At 41.6% G+C, this 21481-nt stretch overlaps 1 protein-coding gene across 2 annotated transcripts in view; it reads right to left on the bottom strand.

The window, feature by feature from the left end:
* Positions 1-21481, bottom strand: part of LOC146465465 (uncharacterized) — a 43905-nt gene that overhangs the window by 10184 nt on the left and 12240 nt on the right. Inside the window, exons 6-21 of one of the 2 annotated variants that reach the window (XM_085128467.1) lie at positions 20045-20807; positions 13833-19424; positions 12749-12798; positions 12068-12149; positions 11092-11185; positions 10596-10983; positions 9105-9224; positions 8494-8681; positions 6645-6773; positions 6357-6428; positions 5497-5656; positions 4502-4666; positions 4035-4214; positions 3272-3425; positions 2565-2686; positions 320-439 (exon numbers count right to left, since the gene is read on the bottom strand). In XM_085128467.1, coding sequence (XP_084984593.1) covers positions 320-439; positions 2565-2686; positions 3272-3425; positions 4035-4214; positions 4502-4666; positions 5497-5656; positions 6357-6428; positions 6645-6773; positions 8494-8681; positions 9105-9224; positions 10596-10983; positions 11092-11185; positions 12068-12149; positions 12749-12798; positions 13833-19424; positions 20045-20807 — 8379 coding nt within the window. Of the gene's footprint in view, positions 1-319; positions 440-2564; positions 2687-2852; positions 3426-4034; positions 4215-4501; positions 4667-5496; positions 5657-6356; positions 6429-6644; positions 6774-8493; positions 8682-9104; positions 9225-10595; positions 10984-11091; positions 11186-12067; positions 12150-12748; positions 12799-13832; positions 19425-20044; positions 20808-21481 lie in introns of those variants that run through there. The other variant, XM_085128466.1, reaches the window with a different exon arrangement.

Genomic DNA, 21481 nt, shown 5'->3' with positions numbered 1-21481 from the left:
CGCTTAAATTTTAGAGATTTTGTTAAATGAAAAACAGAGTTCGTGAATAGATTCGCTTTCGTAGAGACCGGATTTAAACTCGCAGAAATACGTCTAAAATTTATGGCGTACGAGAAGTGAGAGTAGATTATTTACACATCTCTTACGGTTAATGCGTGCTCGAAATTCGAGTTAACAGATGTATAAACAGTACGTGTTAACCATCCCGTTTTGAAATAGAGAATTATCTGTCTCACTCATATGGACAGCACGTCCGTCTAACACCGATACAAAACACAATATTCACAACAACAACAAAGAAACATCACGAATGAGTTACCTCTTCTTCTTGTTCTTTCCAAACGCGTTCAAACTTGCTCTGTAATTCGGCACATTTTCTTTCCTGTAACAATCGCCTATAATCTTCAAGCGCACGAATTTGGCGTTCGGTGAGGAATTCCTAGATAAAAAAAAAATAAACAAATTAATAAGTTGTTTTTTTTTTTTTTTTGGGGGGGGGGGGGGGAAGAAACAGGTATGTTTCCCATTGCCGTTTGCCAATCAAACATACTGGAATCTGGTCAAATCGACTCCAAGAAAAACCATTTAGGACAAGTAGCCCCTTAATATAGAGACCCCTTTGCCCCCTGTCATTAGGACGCCAAAAGAAGAATGCAGAATACACATTAATATATAGGGTTGGCAAGCATCTACAGAATTTTGAATTATAAGAACAGATCAATAGCTCACTCTACATTTCATTTCTAATTGTACAAACAGTTACTTAGTTCTCAGCTATTCTTAGGACAATCCTTTCTTTGGAAAGTTGGCCTGCGTGAATACGATTCCCTTTGAGCACAAAGAAATAGGAGACGCTTGGGCGCAGGCTATAGTAAGTCTGATATTGGAGAGCAAAATGCGTCATTATAAGTGAGCAACGTGTCTGGGGAAATTTGTCTTGTTGGCGATTCGACGGACATGCATAGACTGAAATAAAATCGTAAGGGCGGCGCACACAACAAGATGATTCCCGTGGAAATAACGCGTCACAGCAAGGCCGGACTGGTTAAAGATTTAAACACGGAGCGATCCTATAAGACCAGGCTGAACGGTTCAGACTGTCAATCAAAAATCCCAAACGCGCTTATCGGATTGGTTGATTACCAAAGGTCTTATTTTAGCACGTTCAAGTTCCCGCAACTTTGATTTGAAAGGACGTGACGAGTCGGCGGAAAAGCTGTTTTAGTTCGCATTATTTTGTTCAAAATCAATCCAACGAATATGGCTACAGGAGAAGAATTTAGAAAGTTAAGTTATCCGTCTATTTTGAGATCGAAAATTCATTGATCGGCTGGTAAAATCTTATCCTTTCGAGATATTTCCGAAATGATTAGGATAAAGTTCGTAAACAGTAAGTGGCCCTGTATTCTGTAATTTAGCCAACAAACTCTGTCTCGAAATAGGTTGTTCTTCTGAAACCGGTTTCCGAGATGGAATCGCTTCGATCTTTTGCGTCGTTTAGTGGAGGAGAGCTAAGTAAAGACACAAACTCGCGGAAGCGAAGCCTAGAAGAAACAACGGAACGGGCAACGGAGGAGAAAAGTGAAGTGTCTCAAGCGGCGAGCGATCGCACGGTAATCTTTTTGAAGTCGGCCTCTCTGTTGCTTACTGTATAAACTTAGAATATATTTAGTACTGGCTAATTTTAATACTGATGTGAGAGCCATTGCCATTATCATTTCATCCATAAGATACATGAGAGCAACATCAGGTCGTGCTTTGTTTATATCTTTGGTGATTTTTCGAATTACCAAATTATGCAAATCAGTGCATGATCAGGTACGAAATGTGTTTAGATGTTTTTATTTTTGACTTGTGCATAGAAGTTTAGAATTTATTAACGCCACTTCCAGCGGATTAGTAGAGTTAGTTTTCACGTACGTGATCGATAGATACACAAGCGGTAATGAACTTGAACCCAACATGACGACTCGAGCGGCCGTTTGGCGGAAAACATCTGCCAAATTCTGAAAATCCCGCCAGTTTTGGCGAACAACACAGACCCGTTTTGGCTATCAGCATGTTCAGATGGAGGGATACAGATGTCCAGTTCGTCGCAGACTTCAGTTTATAGTGGTTTCGATCTTTGTACTGTGTATCTGGTAGAAGGATTTCGAATTTCGAGGTAAGTTTCGTATAATCTTTCGATTGCGGCAACGAAAATTGATTATTTCCGTTAATCTCGCTAATTTCTGGTGTTTTACAAGATATATAGTTAGCGTTTAGCTTATTTTTATTGATAAATCGATTCCCTCTTCGATTTTACATACGATAGTTCTTCTCTCTTTTTTCCTCGACCGTTACCGACGTCATCCACCATTATACTGATCATTTTGGAAGCCAACAAAGCGCTTCAAAGGGGGCGTGTCCTTCCCTTTTATAGGATCGCTCCGTGTTTAACTCCCTTTGACAGCCTAACCCCATTCTGTTAACCAATAGAGAAATGCCCACCCACTTCAAGTACACTAAGGACGTTCCCTTCAAAGTATGCCTCGTGTGTGTGCCAAAGTGATATCAACACCAACCTTAAATGCATCAGGATCAGAGGCCTGGGTCAGAGCTTCGTAAATCTCCTTCCCATCATGCAAATTGCTCAGATCACACGAAGAAAGAGAACGACGGCGAAATCTCGCAGATCGTCTTCTTTCTGGCTCTACAGACCGAAACAGGATGAAAGTCAAAGTCAATTTAAGCCTTATGGAAATAAAGAAAAACAACAACAATAAAAACCGCAATAAAGTAACAGAAAATCATGGATGGATAACGAACATATTCCGAACGGAATAGCACTGTATTGTTACATTGACTAACTGTTTTTGTTTTGTTTTTCTTCGCTTTACGTAGAAAGCCAAGGAAAGCATGAAAGTTCAAACGAAAGCCGAATGGACAGATGCTGCCACAAACGAAAGAACGAACGTAACAAATCGCAGGATTGTTTTGTTAGGATGCCAATTCACGCTGAATCCCAGGTGCAGTAATCAAACATGGTGACCTAGGAAAAGGAAGGTATTTTTCTGTTTGCCTATTATCGAAATCAGACACTGTTTTGCAAAATATGAACAGAAAAACAAAATTGCTCGTCCGTTTACGTTAACACTGATAAGGACAATGCAGCTGCAGGTTATCAGGGTCCAGTGAAAATAGAGCTTTTGAAGGATGCAGGTCTACTGCGCCCGTCCAAGGATTCTTTTATAGCACGGGTCCGTGCTTAATAGTAACTTTAGCAACTAGCCTGGCTGTCTGAATTCTTTCTCAAACTGTTCTTGTATCTTGAGAAAAAGCTTCTCTCTTCGCTGATGACGATCTGCTTCAAACTTCTTAGCTTCCCGTTCTTCAAGCCGAGAGTTGCGAAAAACGTTTGCACCGTCAGCCATCTTTTCCATCCACTAGAAAAATAAATATTGATATTGATTTCTTGCATGACAGAAACACGACCATTACCTACTACCATTGGGTTAACATGAAAAAAAAATTCAAGAACCCGAAAGGAGAAATTAAAATATTTGCTAGCAAATAGAATTTTTGTCTTCTCTCTTTGACCGAAGTTTATTGAGATAGTCAGGGGGACTGGGTCTGGGGGAGGTGGTAATGGCCATTATGTCTACCCCCCTCCTAGGTTTTTCGCAGATCACGTGAAATGGCAAGCCATGTGCTTGCCATTTGTCTCTATTACTCGGCGTGAGAAGCTGCTTTTGACTCCCACCTCCTTCCCCTTATCCGCCCACTTTCTTGCAAGTATATTTAGTGTTGATGCGTTTTTTTTTTTTGGCCCGCACCTTTACTGGGCAAACATATTATAACAGAATTCATTCACGATTTGTTTGTTACAATAAAAGCGGCTATGGACCTATTGTCCATAGCCATATTGCTCCAACTTAGGTGTGTTTATTTTTTGTTGCCCAGTAAACAGAGCTCAGACAAGAGCAGAATTTATGGGTTGGTTTGGGCGGAGAGAGAAAGACATAAAACCCATTTGTAGGATGCAACTTTCTCACCCGCACTGGGTATTGTCTCAAAACAATGGCGTCCACACAGCCTGTGAATCCTCCATCACCAAACAAAGAAGCCAGCGGTAATGGGAATGCATGCGTGTGGCTATGGAATCCCAGTTTAGCATCCCATCGTGCACGTCGGGTAGAGTTGGCGTTAAGCCGCAGCATTAACGAAGAGGGGGCCTGGTACGAAAGAGAGGTATGGAACATATTCAAACCGTAAGCATGTTCAAACGCTTTGTGGGTTGCTCAACCTTTTATGAAAGGCTAGCTAACGAAATAACAGAGGGAGAGAAAAAACTAAAAGGGTAAGCAAATAAAGAAAGGAAGGACGAACAAAAGAGCATCATGAGTTTGTCAATAAAACAAAGGAACTAGTTTAGAAACAGGTAACTAACTGACTGAATGACTGACCGTATGACCGCCTAACGAACTGACCTTTGTAAATTTACAGAAACATATGACCTTACCTCGAGAGGCGACACAGCTTGTTCGGAGCCCACCAACTCGGCCCCATAAATACACAGCTTCTGTCCCACATTAAGCTTTTTATCGTTCAACAGTCTGGTGAGAGGTCTGTCCAATAAACCGCGAATGGCATACCAGCCATCAGTTAACTCTATCACAGCGGAACTCTGTTAGAATAAGATGAAAGTTGTTAGAGAGTTATAGTAAGATGAAGTCAGCACAACGACACAGCTAGTGGAGATAAGTCATCTGTGATCGTGCTTCAATTTTGTTTCGCTTAGTGAACCATTCTGGAAGCTCAATGGATAAGGTGTTGGCGCGTAGAACTTTCTATCTAAAGGTGTTAGCTCAGATATCGTGTTATCAGGCCACAAAGTTAAGCCATTTGCCTTGTTGCCTTTGCAGTCTTCGATATTTATTAAATGCTCTGACTCAGTGATCAATTGGTACAAAATATTTGCATTGTGTTACCCACTAAAAAAGAGTTAAGTTAAGTTTGAGATACATAGTCATTTTCAGGGAGGAAGGGCGGGGAAAGGGGGGAAGGAGTGCTCTCAGTATGTCTCACTTCAATAGTAATTTAACCCAAACAAAATTACACATAGTAGTTTTCCACTGAGTGTCATAAAACTAAAACCAAAGTGATCAATCTACATGTAACCAAAACAACACAATACAACAATCAAAGTACAAGCAAATGGCGTCAAGTGGGGGAACTTGAAATGCCTGCAAGCAAGTCGCGATTGGTTTTGCTTTTAAACCCAATTGAGAATTTATGCCAGTTTTTCTAACCAGTCAAAAGGAGAACAGCACAAGCATATCGCAAAATATAGTGAGTCTGACGGACTGCAAACCATGGTCAGTGGACCCGCCCTTGGGCAGTGCACAGACACGCACACAAAAGGCATAATAAAGCGAAACCATGAAAAAAAAAATCCAAATTTCTTTCCACACTTAAGGAAAAAGCCGCTCTATAAAATGAATTAGCAAAAGATACCTCATTTTTCTTGACATTAGCCCGGCCATCAGTTTCACCATCGTTTGTCTCCTGAGCAACACTTTCAGTTTCATTTTCTGATACAGAAAGATTTGATACACACAGCACCATAGTACGACTGGAAACATCATCACGCTCCATTATTTTCTTCAAGGCGGACCTACGGCATAAAACGTAAAAATGTCAAAATGTAAGCCGTTCTGGTCCAAGTGGTTAATCAGATCTAGATCGTCGTTTGTCTCCGGTCGCTACCGCGTGAAGCTACTGGAAGTGTTACAGCTCTCTCACGTCCAAAGGCCGTTTACACAGGCGTTCTTTTATGCAATTTACTTGTGGCAATTTTAAGCGCGACATCACTGGCGCGACATTAAACCGAGCGTGTAAACTACAGGTGATTCTTGCTGCGAATCTACGGGATCTCATTGCGATTTTATTCTGATGAGACCAAAGCGCATGTGATTTTAGCATAAGGGCTGACTTGAGGAACCCCTAAGGCCAAACCTTCGACATGCATTACGCTCACATCGCATGCGGTCTATTTAATCGGAGCAACAATCGTCAGCAGTCAACAAAGGTGATTTGAAATCGTAAAAACACTTATGTGGCAGCCCTTAAAGGTGGATTTCGACTGTCGTGTAATTGTTTAGATTCGTGCACGCAAAAACATCTATTAGTTATAGCATGTGTTAGTAGTATTTTTCACACTTCTCCAACATCTCAACGGTACAAATCAAAACAACTTGACAGACTAAAAGAGAGACAATTTGAAGTGTCTCGTTTTAAGTCACAACACCAGCGCTGCTACCTTTTTTCTTTGTCTACATTCAAACTTCAAGTTTTGATTATTGGCATGGTATTACCTGTTGCTGTTATCGATTTCCCGATCATATCTGTACTTGAGTTGGCATAAAACCCAGTCAGGACTCAGGCATCTACAATAACACAACAGTACCGTTGAGTATTACATTAAGCTTAACGAAACAAAATTCGTTCAAATCCAGGCAACTCCAAGGCTAAGGAATGGTATGGCATAGCACGGTTCTACCGTACTTGTATTGTGAGCTGCTGGCCTAATACTCTATTCTGTAGGTGCCTATGATCACCTCCACCAAGTTAGCGTATACTATATGTAAGCAACACAAACTTGCCTTCCAGCAAAGTGACGTGGAAAAGCCACCTCCATGGCAGCTAGTTTCCAGATGATCCACCTGTAATGATTAGCGATCCAATCTTCATTGATCAGTTGTTTGTCCACTCCAGGCGTGCTAAGAAATGCGCTGAGGAAACAAAACAGTTGAGCTAAGTGATAGATGTACTTTCCAAACAGTTGAGCGTGGGATGGAAAGGAGAACAGTAGCATGCTGTATCACATTTAACGCTCTTAAGTCAAAAAGAATATGTTTACACTCAGCACAAAGCTTTTGCGCCAGCACGAAAAACATGTCATATATACAAGTAAGCCTTTTGCTTGCGTACAAAACGCTGATTTCGGCGGAGAGCCTTTGCTAGGCGGCGGTGTGAAAAATAAACACTGTGCACACCATTGGATTTTCTGCCACTCCAAGTGCAATATGAACAGTAACTGGACTGGCACACCATGCAAGCCCCTACAAAGTATTTACGGATTTGCTCCGGCACGAAACCCACCCGGGAATAGCGGGGCCAATTATGTCCCATTTTATGTACACGTACCATTTTACTTTATATCGGAGAGTTTTCTGTACCAGAGCAAAAACTGATCCGGTAAAGTGTGACCATTGAGCCATATGTGCTGTGCTCCGTGAAAAATATAATTTATACTATAATAGGCACATTGAGTTATCTCCCTTCACAGTCACACTACAGGCCGACCGTTGAGAATTATTACACAGATTTCATTCTAGGTTGTTGTTTTCCATTGATGATGCTGTCACTCTCAAAAACTCCAAAACGTTTCCTTATCAACAGAACCTTAGCAAATGCTCCAATTTGTTGTAGATTGTCACCCCGGTGTACGTAGAATATCGATGAGTGTCTCTGGCCACAGATGGACTGGGTTAGAATAGCCCACAATTTGAAAAAAGTTGGGCTAACTGTTTTCAAGTTCTCGCGTTTTCGTTTTTCAAAATGCACTAGAGCGTGTCATGAGTTGTCCCTTTCAAGAACTCAGTTGATTTCTTTTTCTTGATATTCTAGAATTATTACGCGGGATGCCCTGAAGGGGCATACCGTGTCTAAAAACGGGTCGATTTCTTTTTTTTTTTTTTTCTTCCTCGTACCCACAAACCTGTACATTAATTTATTCATTAAACCCTTCCCCCTCCTACTCAGGATGTATTGTTCTGATTGTCTTCAACAGAAGCAGGCCAATCAAAATCTATTCTTGTCGCTTATATCGCCAGGGAGGGGACCCACTCACCCTTACTTGTGTGACGTCAACGCATCATTTGATTTCTTCATTAAAACTGCATTAAATTGTGGCGCCATATTGTTAACATGTTCTGGACTCAAGTGTGCCGTCTTCAAACGGAAATTTCACCATTTTGAAGCGGTAAATCGAAAGAATAACTTTTAAGAAGCACTCGACATCTGAAACGGTGGAAATTGGAGAGTTCCTGGCGAAGGAATCGTGCTTTCTTTGACAATCTTAGACCACGATTGCAGACAGAAAAGAGGTCATTGAGAAGCTTACGTTATCGCAATGGAATTCCCGCAATTTCCCTTGAAACCCTTAGTAGCGTAACACAAGGGAAACAACGTAACGCGATCTATTCCATTAGCAAGGATTGTTTTATAAAACTGCGAAACATACAGTTGGAATAAATGAATCAGCCACAGCATCACGCGTAATGCCAGTATAGCAGGCATCTTGTTTTGTAACTAAGTGAAGGTGTTGTCGCACCATTTTCACCACAAAAAATCAAAATCCCCGCGACACTTCCCCTTTAGGTCCTACACCGATTTTCTTGTCCCACCATCTTCACTACAAAAACGTTTCGCCGTGGTAACAGCTGTTACCTTCGAATCTCTTCAAGGCCAACACTGCCATCCGTCCCGGCATGAAGTATTCCACCGTCCTCGCTCCTGACTCCTTCTTTGCTGGACAACGCAGCTTCACTAAAATACTTTCTGCCGTCGAATCGGAATGACCTCGCGTTAGAAGAAGTAACAGACAGCAGTTCCGGGGACACGCCCAGCTCAGTCAGCTGAAACAACAAGAAGAAAGATAGAATTAGCGGGGTTTCGCCATTGTAATAATTGAATGCCGGATTGGTTTTCGGATTGTTGATGTAAAATTCGATTTAAATGCATGAGGATTGGATGTCAGTCATGGCATTTTAGTCACCTTTAAGTTCTTAATTTTTCTCATTTTACGCCAAATTGATTCAAAAATTCGAAACTGGACCATTGTGTTATATATAAATCAAGGAATATTGCTAGATCTTGCTGATTTCGCTTTGCAAGAACAACCAGAAGACAATTTAATGGTCGCTATTTCTCAGGCATGATATAATTGCTTATATACCATGGCCGCTAGGCCAATCAAATCCCTGGAATTAAATTATGTAATGATTGAGTCTTTAGTAATAAAAAAATTGTCATTTTTTTTAATAATTTAGTCATCTCACCTCGGCAGTGCTAAATCCCCCCGGTGTTGTGTTTCCAACGAATTCTTTTAGCTTGATCCTTTGACTGCAGCCACGAACTTGAGACAGGAAGCCAGGTTGGGGTTTGGTTTTACACTCAGCCTAAAATGAACAAGTGTTGGACAGGTAGCATATAGTAATAACTCTGTGCTCTGTGCAAAACTAAATATAATTTACAGATAGCACATCTCAAGATACAATTTACTCTTTGGTGAAAACCTTTTGCAGCATTATCAATCGTTGAAAATTACCAGAAAACAAAGTTAAAAATTGTAAAACCTGTTGCCTGTCTGGTTTCTTGTAGTGCAGTTAAGCAGGCGATTTCCCTTTTTTCACTTTTGATTAAATGAAAATTTAAAAGGCAACTACAAGACGCAACAGACAAACTGAAAAACACAAAACTAAAACAGAAGGGAACTTACAGACCTTATCCAAATAAATGGCCGCCGTGACTTTGACAACTAGGTCCGGTTTGCCAAGAAATAAATTACGTCACGTGAAAAAGCATCAGTAAAACGTGACTTTGTGTGCTATTTTGGGGTACGTGGGTTTGTGATTTTGAAGGCCTTAAAAGTCATGTAGTTTAAAATTGAAGAAATTTCTTTCAAAAAGGCAGACTCTAAAACTCTTTTTGACGAAATTAGTTCATTGGCTTGGTTTCTGAAGAACATACAAAATACGGTATGCTGGAAAGAAATTGAGGATTCTGACACTCCTCCTATATACCTAATCATACTTGATTAAGATATCTCACTGAAACTTTTCACCAAATCATAATGTGCCGTGAAAATACAATCACTCACTGCGACAACGTATTTACCTCAGTTTGGTTAGATTCTGTTGACAACTTATACATCTAGACGATGAAAATGTATGGTGGCCATAACACTTGTTTTCTAGATTTACTGAACTACCACAGTTCCACCTCACGTGTACGGACCTTAGGGTGCATACTGTTGACGTGTCTGTGATACACGTGATGTCTTAAGGACCGACTGAACTGTGTGTCCATAATAACAGGTGACTCTGTTATAGAGATTTCCATAAGCAGAGACTCCACTGGCAATATTGGCAAAATTGTCGACGAGGCGAACGAGTGAAGTTGTCATAAGCTTATGCACTGTTCCTTGTTTAACCAGGACCCAGTTGTTCAAAGCCTGATTAAGCTAATACTGGGTTAACGTGAACTTTGATTCGAGTTTAATTACTAATCAATAAACATCCTTCAAAAAGATTTTTGTACCTCAGTTTTGACTTAGGCTTTCCTTTTCCTTAAAACAAAAACATTTTCAACGAGCGAGATGAAAACATCAGTTCACTTTTAATCGTGGATTGGTATTAATCGGCTTTCGAACAACCAACCCAGGCTTTCAGACTCGATACTTAGAACACATACTGGCTCAAAAGGGCTTTGTGAAATCCGTCTCTGGAGTAGTAATGGTATAGATGACAAACTAAACAAGCCACACCAACCTTAGAGGGATCTCCACAATGCGTACTTCTTGTGTTTAACGTCCCGTTTGGCGTCGAGAGCCTTGGTTTCTTTGCAGATGGTTCCTTTACCCCAGACACGTGACCCTCCAACGAGTCAATGACCGGCAAAGTAGAAGAAGCACTGCAACGTGCTAGAGGGGAGACATCCCTTGTAGCTTGCTGCTTTCGATAAGGCGTGATAAACTGAGGGCGTGGACCAGAGGTTCTGCGGTTTATAGTTGAATTTACCGGAGTGCTTGTTCTTGGAAAAGAGTCCGTCTTGGACTTAAAGCAGCCGGGAGTCAGGGCTTTCAGTGGCTTAAGAGAGCGATTGGAGTCTGAGCTTCTTGAAGAGTTTTTGACGTCTATATCATTGTATAACCTAGAGCTTGGATTTTGAAAACATCGCAGAATGAGTCTACGTCAAATACACTCGGTATTGCATTTATTTCCCTAATGTTATTCGCCCAAGGAATAAAAACGTCTCAATAAATACCTTGGTGAACCCGTGCGCTGTATGTTTTCATAACTGGACTGGCGAGCTCGCAATGGAACATGGAATGATTTTGTCCGCCGATCGTGTAAAACACCTATGGAATGATAAAGAAAAAAACGTCAAATCAAGGCTGAGGAGTGAAACACAACAATTTGAAACAGGTAAATAGTAACTCCTAATTCGCGCAAAACGCATAACGTCTCTGCAGTCTTTCTCCAGTGTTGTTGTGCTGTCTTCCTAACTTCATTCCAAGACAGAATGCATTATTCGAACGAGAGACCCTTAATCGCGGATGGGAGCTAAATAGGGGAAATAAGGTATTTGCCCGCATAACAGACGTTTTAGATTTAAACGAAATCTAAGAAAGGCTGAATACGTGGTGACATTAGAGGGATTTAAAATTACGCTCAAGGCAAACGACAGAAAAGACCAAAGGACCATGTTTATCCTACATTTGCCGCTCGATGTTTTCATTTTCTCGGTAAAATTGAGTAGTTTTGCGCTAGTATCAAAGGTCAAAATTATTTTGCACTATTCTCACCTGCGTTCTATTTTTTTTTTTTTCAAGAAAACATAAACGTGAATCTCACGTTTGTCGTTTGCCGTAAACGCGATGCTAAATCTCTCGCTTTTATCGTCCCGTCGAAAACACAAAGACAAACATCAGTTGTAGCAAACGGCAGAGTAAACCCAAAGCTAGCATAAAAAGAATAAACGTACTCATTCCTTAGTCTTGTACAATTTTCACTGAGTTAAGTGTTATAACAAAAGCAAACGCCAGGAAAAAGGAGCTCTATTAATTTTTTGCGCTTGTGCCTATGCTTGAATCCAGTCTGTTTTTCACAGTTGAGTCACATTTAAGTGACATAAAGCGCCAACATTGAAAGAGAAAATTTGCTTAGTAACTTTTTCTTTGCCCTCTGGATTTGTTGTTAAGTCAGTACAATACGCCATTCAGCATGTACAAAGTACGTACCTGACGGAGTAGTTGTACAAGGTTTCATTCCATTTCTAGTAACTGTGTGATTTCCCCTGAACATGTCCTCACTACACTGTATCTGCAAGGTGCAAAAAAAGTCAGAACAGTATGACGTGTGCGTGAGAGAATGTACGTGTGTGGTTTCTGTTGTTGTTGTTGTTGTTGTTGAATGATGTGTTATTCAGTGAGTGACACAGTCATACTCAGCTCGGAAAAAAGAAAATCAGATTTCCCCCATCAGGAGTCGAACCTATGACTTTCCGATTACTAGTTCGGATGCTCTATCACTGGGCTACAGGAGACTCGTAGGGGCTAGGCCTTTAAACAAGTTTTGTGTTTTGTTTCCCGAGCTACATCGGCTTTCGTTTTTCCTCGTTAACAAATAATGTGCAAGAACGGCAAAATAAAAGAAGACACGTATGGCCATCTTTCTCATGTCTCCTCTCTTCATTGTCTTTTTCTCTCTGTTACATCTGATTTTAAGACTCATTCAACCAACATTTCTGGACACAACTAAAGCATATCATTTATGTTCTTTTGTTTTGTTTTTAGTTTCTACAGACCTTCCTGGTAATAGCGACTTGAGGTTAATGCGGTCAGAATGGTTACACAATGTAATTTAAGTTACCTCTGTAGGACAAAAAAATTACTTTTATCTATCAACAAAGGTTTACTTACTGACGTTGAGTGACGCCGTGATGAGACAAGCCTGGAACCCGAAGCGAATCCTGTTGAAGGAAAAAGCGATCATTACTCTATGTAAAGCTCACTTTGTGCAGTAACGGTTGTTGCACTCCACACTTTTACTTTACTGTTAATCAGCCAGTCATTTATCGAAGCAAATAGTTCAAAAATATTACACAAACACATCTTTTAATCTCAATATATACAGTGGTGAACTATAAAGAGGGAGCCAATAACTAACCTGTTTTTGGGAAAGGGGTGGGGGTTAGAATGGTTAACCGAATAAAACTCGTTTACACCTTTTGATGTCATAATTTGAGAGAGGGTTGAAACCAGTGACTTCAAATTTAATTACCCGTGAAAAATACCTGCCATTTTATGGCGATTGTTGAAAGAAATCGCCGCTGATTTGCTATTTCCATTTGTATAGTAACAAGAAATGAATGAAGTAATTTATCAAAGGGTACCACTAAAGCTGCATCCTAAATGCCATCGCCTGGCTAATAGGCGTGTAGTCTACTGTGCACGTTTGTTATTAGTTAAACATTCTTAAGTCTAAGAGCGCACTTTTTGAAATGTCAACTCGCGCAAAATTGCAAATTCAACAGTACTGCCTATTGGGAACTATCCTCGGAGACCCAGGGGCAGTTAGTCGGGTAGCAGGGATTTTCGTGGGCGAAAGTTTCCTGCTCTTACAGTAAACTTTCGCCCACGAATATCCCTGCTACCCGACTAACTGCCCCTGGGTCTCCGAGGATGATCGGGAACAAACTTCAGGATTTCATTCGCGGCTTCAAAAAGCTAGAACCACCGGCTTGTAAAACATAATTAACACAACCACTGGAACTAGGAACTGGTCATACTTCAAGATTCCATCTGTAAACTCATCAGGTTTTCTTTCGCAATATTTTGTTCCAAAAGGATCCAACCCAAACACTGAGGCTAAATAAAGTATTAAAACAGTAAACAGTAAAAGTAAATTGTTTGAATATGGAAAATTTTCAGTGTTTGTATAATCACAGAAACACGATTTTCAGTGGATTAGTTTCAACTACGTTAGGAAGACAACTGATTTTACCCGATTGACGTTTGCCGTTCGCCCTTTCCAGTGCTGGACTCCTAAGCCGAGGCGTGTCCAGTGAGCTCCTTCCAGCAGCAAATCGCCCTTGCTTATCGTGCAGATACTCCGCAACATCCATAAACGGTTCATCAGCCAGGAGGGCTTCAGAACTCTCAAGTATTTCACGAGATACCTCTTCGTCGTGCTCCACAAAACGGCTTCTCTCTGGCGTAGGCGCGGTTATAACCTGTGCCTCTATAGAAACCGCTGGAGCTGTACGTTCGCGAAAAGAAGCTTCAGTGCCTTGCTCTGTCTTAGCGTCGCTTAAATCGTTGTCTGTCTCCAACAGAAATGTCCTCGCTTTGGAAAGAGCTTCTTCCGATACCAACATTCTCTGACCTCCAGCAGCGAAAAAGCCTTGAAAATTAGCGTCATCATCATTTTTAATAAGCGTGCTACTATTATCAGTCCCTTCATTAAAGAATTTCGCGTGCCCTCCTGTCTCACTAGTTACCTTTGAGGTCTTTCCTTCAGCTATATTTTGAAATCCAAGATTTTCGCTTTCTGAAGACAGTAAACTGAGTTCTTTGTCTATGCTAGCCATGGTTTCTTTCGCCTTGGCGAGTGCCGATTGCGAGACTTGCACCGTTTTACCACCCGCGGTTTGAAAACCAGAGAAAGTAGATAAACTACTTATGCAAGATTCGCCTTTGTCTGTTTCAACTTCGAGCGACTTGTCCATTTGTCGCAGTCTCTCCGTTCCTTTCTCCAGCGATTTTGTTGACAGTTTAGCACTCTGTTCACTTCCATTTTGAAACCCAGAAAAATTACTTGCGCCCTCTGAACTACAAACACTGTTACCCTTTACCTCTTTAAGAGATTTATCAATTTGCTGCATAATCGTTGCTCCCTTCTGTAGTGATTCTTTTGACAGTGTAACACTTTGACCTCTTGCAGTCTGGAAGCCAGAAAAACCAGTTTCACTCGATGAATTAGATCTACTATTTCCCTTGCTGTCTTCAAGGGATTTGTCAATCTGTTGCATTATCGCTGCTCCTTTTTCCAGTGATTCTTTCGACAGCTTTATGCTCTGCCCACGTGCAGTTTGAAAACCCGAAAAACCTGTAGTACTCGAGGAATTTGACATGACGTTTCCCTTGCCCTCTTCAAGTGATTTATCAATCTGCTGCATTATCGCTGTTCCTTTCGCAAGCGATTCTTTAGACAGCTCAACACTTTGTCCTCTGGCGGTTTGAAAGCCAGAAAAACTTGTTCCAATTCCTGAACTAGGTAAGCTATTTGCCTTGCCCTCTGCAAGTGATTTATCAATCTCTTGCATTATCGCTGCTCCTCTCTCAAGCGATTCTTTACACAGTTTAACACTCTCTCCTCTCGCAGTTTGAAAACCAGGAAAACCTGCTCCAATTCCTGAGCTAGGTAAGCAATTGCCCTTTCCCTCTGCAAGTGATCTATCAATCTCTTGCATTATCGCTGCCCCTCTCTCAAGTGATTCTTTAGACAGCTTAACACTCTCTCCTTTCGCAGTCTGAAAGCCTGAAAAACCTGTTCCAATTCCTGAGCTAGGTAAGCAATTTCCCTTGCCCTTTTCAAGTGATCTATCAATCTGTTGCATTACCGCTACTCCTTTCTCAAGTGACTCTTTAGAAAGTTTAACACTGTCTCCTTTCGCAGTCTGAAAGCCAGAAAAACGTGCTGCAATTCCCGAGCAAGGTAAGCGTGTAGCCTCTTCAAGAGATCTGTCAATCTGCTTCATTATAGTTGCTCCTTTCTCTAATGACTCTTTGGAGATTTTAACGCTCTTCCCAGCAGCTGTTTGAAAACCAGGGAAAACTGACGGATTTGTTGTGTTTGTTTCTGAAGTTTTGCTACTTCTCTCTAGACACTTGTCCATCTTTTGCTTTATTACCGCTCTTCCCTCGAATGATTCAACGCGCTGTTCACTTGCAGTCTGAAAACCAGAAAAACCGGGTTTACAGGCTGTGCTTGATTTTGTGTCTTCAGAGTTGCCCTCCAGAGATCTTTCAATCTGCTGCATTAGTGCCGCCCCTTTCTCTAGCAATTCTTTGGACAGATTAACCTTTTTTCCTGCAGCAGTTTGAAAACCAGAGAAGCCAGATAAGCTAGCATTGCTTGACACTGTTTTGCTCTCGCTCTGCTCCAGTGATTTATCAATTTGGTGCATGATCGCTGCTCCTTTCTGCAAAGCTTCTTTAGAAAGGTTCACGCGTTGTCCGGAGGCCGTTTGGAAACCGCAGAAGCCAGATGATTTCCTCCCCTTGTCTGCTTCTGAGTAAAGATTATCAGTCGGAGAGTTTGCGCCTTCTCTTCTTTCACGCGCTGTGTGGAATCCAGAACGATCTTTCGCCTCTTCCTTTTTGCTGTTAACAAGTCTTGGAACTTCTTTCCCTCGACCCTGTTTGGAAGCAGAAATGTTCTCTGGATTACTGAAATGACAACCAACCATAGTGGATTGTAGTGAAGACATCTCTTGCTTTTTACTAAGGTAATCTTCCGAAGCATCTTCCACAAGTCGTTTCATCATGTCGCTTCCAGCCTTCAAGGCCTCCTCAGATAAAGGCACGTTCCTTCCTCCGGCAGTATGAAATCCAGAAAATGTTGAAAAGTCGGCAACTCGTTTGCAATAATCTTTTCTGGAAACGTCTTTATCCACCTCCTTTACTGTTTCCCTCACCGTCCTCGATCCTTCAGGCTTCTTAAAATCCTTTTTAAATACCGAATCAAACCCGACTGAACCAGAATTATTTTGCGCTTCACTAAAAATTTCCTCATCAATTTTCTCCATGGTGCTTTTTGCAGCTAGTAAAGCGTCCTCAGAAATCTCCACGGCTTTGCCACTAGCTGTTCGGAACTCTAAAGAACTTACAGAATTTGCTATTAACTTATTCGTTATCCCTTCCTTGAGAAGCTCTCCCTGTGTTTGATCTGCATTTCGTGTGTCCTCAATGAAAGAACTTTCCAAATATTCCATAGCTCTCGTTGGAACTGTTTCCAAACCGTTGACACTTTCTCGGTCGGCAGTGTCGGCTCCAGTAAGTGTTAGATCCTCGTCGATTCTGTTCCAAGTATTCTCTCCCTTGCTCAAAGGCGGCTCTGATACAGAAACGGACGTCAACGTTCTATGGTTTCTTGAAATGACATCAGGACGCGATTCAGTCGGAATATTCCCCCGTTCTTCCATGGCTTTTCGATTGTCAGAAGCCGAAGAAAAATTCTTCACTTCTAGGTACTCTTCCACTCTCGGATTTTCCAAAAGACTTTCGTGTTCTTCACTGATCGTTTCCATGGAATATTTTCGCTTCTTCTTGCAGTCATTCAGCAAGTCTTCAAGCAATGAATCATTAACGTTTTCTCCCCGTTTGGTTTCATTATCACCAGTGTTTTGTAAGGTATAGTCCTCGATTACACTAATGCAATTAGTCTGAAAGCAACTAAGTGTGTCTGCCTTACATAAATTTGTATTTGGATAGTCTGGTCGCGACTGGAATCCAAATTGTTTGCTGTCCATTTCACAAAGATCCAAATCGCCAGCCTCGTTTCCGCGGTATTTCACCTCACCCAAACAGCCTGGTAACGAACTTACCAGATCATTTCCGGTACTAACGTGTGGTACTTCCTGAAAATCAGGGAATGCACCTTCCTCTTTTTCCGAGGCGCTTGGATTATTTCCAATCCTATAAGTTGGACATTCTTCTGTTGCGACTTTCGAAGGTAGTTCACCACAGTCTGCATTTAACTCCGCGTCTATTTCTTTTAAAATTCCTCTCGCTTGTTTCAATGAAGCTTCTAAAACACGAACCTGTTTACCACTGGCCGTCGAAAAGACACAAAATGCAGGCACTTGTTGTTCTTCAAATTCCCGTTTGGAAACGACATGATCAGAGCTAAGTTTCATATCCGGTTTTCCGCCTTTGGAAGAAGAATGCACCCTATTCAAGTTTGGCGTTACTTTACATGACGTCCCAACCTGCTTCAGTGTGCTGGGTCTTTTTGCACTCGCTACCTCGTCTCCACGTGGCCTCTCATTTAAACCCAACGAACTGTCCACCTCCTCAATGGTTGCCTTTGCTTTAGCTAATGCCTCTGAAGAAACTGACACTCGTTTGCCACTTGCGGTATGAAATCCTACAAATCCCAAGGCAACACCATCGATTTTACCCGGCTGAACTGCGCTAGACTCGCCATTCATATCCGAACAAGTTCTCTCTAACGTTTTCTCTGGTTTCGGGTTGCTAAGCCTAGACGAGTGACTATCTTCAGTCTCTGTAGCCATTGACAAAGTCGAGGGTATCCTGCTATGGAGTGCTTGCAAATCCACTATTTCTCTGTTGGCGTTGGTCACTTCAAGTTCCCTACAATCTCCATTCATGTCGATCGTAGATAAGTCACATTCCTGTGAAATAGACCTTGCCGATGAATTCTCTATAGGCAGGTTTAACTCCTCAAGTAGATCTCCAGTACAGTTTAAAGCTTTGCCCGATAACTCAATCCTCTTGTCTCTTACAGTGGGAAAACTGACATTGCTTGATTCAGAACACAAAAGTGACGCGTTCGTTTCCAAGACAGAACTAGACACGGGTTCCTCAAAGCCGGATCTTCCATTTTCTTCAACCATGTTATCTATGGAATTCTCAATACTGCGTACCTCGTTATTACAAATGCCCGCACCGTCAACTCTGCATCTCGTCGTTGGATCGACGATCTTTTCAATACTGCCCTGGGTTTTGTTAGTTGTAATTGTATAAGTTACGTTCAATTCACGTGGTGCCATCAATAAGGACGTATCAACATTCAAGGAATCTGAATCAGAATTTAACGAAGGAGGAGACATCACACAGTCGATCGGAAACTGACTGAGCGTGTCCATATCGAAAAGAACATCGTCATCTTTCTCAGCACCATTTACTTCTGAAGACATTTGAGCCGAATCTCTTCCATTATCACAATCTTTCTCCATCTCACTAATTTTCAATTTCTTCGCCACTGGTTCTTCACCTTCCCTACTCTCACCACAACTCACGTTACAGACCGCTTCATCATCAAGACTTTTGCCGCAGATTGCAACTCCCTTCTCATCTGTTGCAGTCGCATTCTCCTTCTCCAAAACACTTGAATCGTTAATCAATATGCTGTTCTCTCTGCAACGCTTCGCTGTATCTTCTTTAGACACTTGGCTCGCCGTTGGATACAAGAATCGTTTGGTTCGGGTGGACCGTCTTAATCCAGGAACTTTACAGAACGATTTCCTCCTGGTCAAGCTACTGCAGCCATTCCCTGACCCAGGGGAGATTTCACAAGCTTGGTCTTGAGGGCCTCTTGTACTGGTTTCAGTTCTATTGACTTGATTTATTGCCGTCCTTGTGGTGGCTTTAGTGCCTTGGTTTAATGGGATTCCTGTGGTTGTTTCACAGACTTGGTTTACCTGTGTTCCTGCAATGCTTTCTGTGACATTAGTCTGCTTTATTGCAATTTCACTTGTATGATGGGGAGCCTCAGTTGATTGAGACCTTGTAGTCCCATTTAATACATCGTCAGTGGGCGGTGATGGTGAGCTCGGTGAAACTGATGAGCCTGAAACGAAAAATAAATGATACTTCGTTTACAGTTGAATCACAAAATTCATCAAAAATATGTTACGTTTTCCATGTTATCCTAAGAACATTTTCAACTGTAAAAAGGGACAGTCATGCCAAGTGACAAACAGCTGCATGTGAAACAACAGACAATGATAACTAACTTATCAACGTTTCTTGTTTGATAAATGTCAGCGTGACATCAAAACGACGAATATTTTGTCCGAATTTAATTCTTTTAATGTTCGCTTGCACTCTTAAAATTATTCTTCCAACGATAATGAAACTCTAATCACCAAGTTGCCCTGGTGTGATTAAAGGCCCCAACAATCAAGAATTACAGGGACGATAAGCCATGAAATCAAGACCCTTAAGAAGAACTGAATCGAAGATCATGAATCCGTTAATGTTGGCGCTTGGTCATGTGCAGAGGTCAACGTTCACTATTTTCAAATGTTCAGAATGTGATAACAAGAATATATCATAAGTAAAGTTTACCATACTTCTAGTGCATCATACAATCCCCGCAATGCCCATACCCCAGAAATGAGATAGTGTACTATTAAAACTGTGGAAAGACGAGAAAAGACATAAAATCTAAAGAAAAACCTAACTTACCAAGCCCGGAAGTTCGCGTATCTTTTTCTATCCCAGAACTCAGCTTGTCCGCTTCACGCGCCATGGCGAGCTCAAAGGATCTTGATGGCGAGCCAAACATTACATCAGACGCGTTAAGTTTGCTGTTCACTTCTGAGGTGTTACAAGTAACGCCACATAACTCCTGGACAAGAGCCTTCTCACACAACGGGCTGGGCGAGTCAATCAGAGCGTGTGTGTCACAAGGGAGGCTCGTGTCACGGTCTTCAGTAACGCTTCCCTCATTTTGAGCCGTGTCAAATCCGGCTGACCTGGAAATGTTTGGTTTGGGAGTGGATTGAGCGAGAGCTTTAAGAGGTGTTCTGTTAGACGGCGAAAGAAAGTTGTCAGGAAACGGTGAATGTAATGAGTTCGGGTTAAGAGACGGTTCAAGATCTTTTGGCCTGCACTTATCAAAAAGAAGTGCGGAAGTCACTCTGTCGTCATATTCCGTCTTAGACAAACCAGAATTATTTAAAGACGGTGAAGCGGCCAAAGTCCTTTCAAGCGAATTTTCCGCGCGATCTTCGCCCTGACATTTTGAGTCACTATAACATGAATACTCGAGCAAGAATTCCTCCTGTATGCGTGAGCCATTTGTCGTCTCTACTGCGTCTTCATCTGCGTCTTTTGTATCAAAAGGATCTAAAGGCTGTTGGTTTGTAACAGCATCGTCTAAGGACAGCTCCAGTGGCTCCAGAGACTTGTTAGTAGTGCTACCAGAGAACAAGACTCGGGCAATACGCTGAAGAGAAATAACCACCCTGTGAGTAACAAACAGTGGAGGAGTTGGATAGACTGCGTAGTAAGCGTTTCCGCTGGGTTTTTGTGCGTTTTTTGCTTTTTGACCGCGCGGATATTTGGACGAGAGCGAAAGAAACGTTTTTTCCTCCGCTCTTTCTCTCTCATACCAATCTCCGCGCGTTCAAACAGCGAAAAACGTCCGTTTTGGGGGAGCAGGGTGCGTACTCTTTTGAGCTTTTGAAATTCCATGATTTTCCATGACCCCTTTACCCTGACTTCTCCAAGTTTTCCATGACCTAAATTTGACCATTTTGGGTATGTTTTTACCATTTTCTTCGCAAAAAAAACCAACTTATTTTGAACTTTTTAATAAACATAATTTCCATGACTTTCCATGACCCACACCTAAATTCCATGACTTTCCAGGCCTGGAAAATGAAATTCTAAAATTCCATGACTTTCCCGGTTTTTCATGACCCGTACGTACACCAAATGACCCGTACCCACCATGACCCGTGGTACACCAAAACCTTAAAACCTACGAACTCTGGGGAGGGAGACGGCAGGCTTTCGAGGCACCGTTCTACGCAAAGTTGTGGGTTCGCCATTATCTATATAACCAACAAACAATTTACGATAAATCAAGAGAACTTAATGTGACTGTATCAATACTAT

The sequence above is a fragment of the Pavona decussata genome, unplaced genomic scaffold (genome assembly GCF_977016875.1).
Source record: "Pavona decussata unplaced genomic scaffold, jaPavDecu1.1 SCAFFOLD_156, whole genome shotgun sequence".
Lineage (NCBI taxonomy): Eukaryota > Metazoa > Cnidaria > Anthozoa > Scleractinia > Agariciidae > Pavona > Pavona decussata.
The sequence above is the reverse complement of the archived record's forward strand: the minus strand, read 5'-3'. Positions and strand labels throughout refer to the sequence as shown.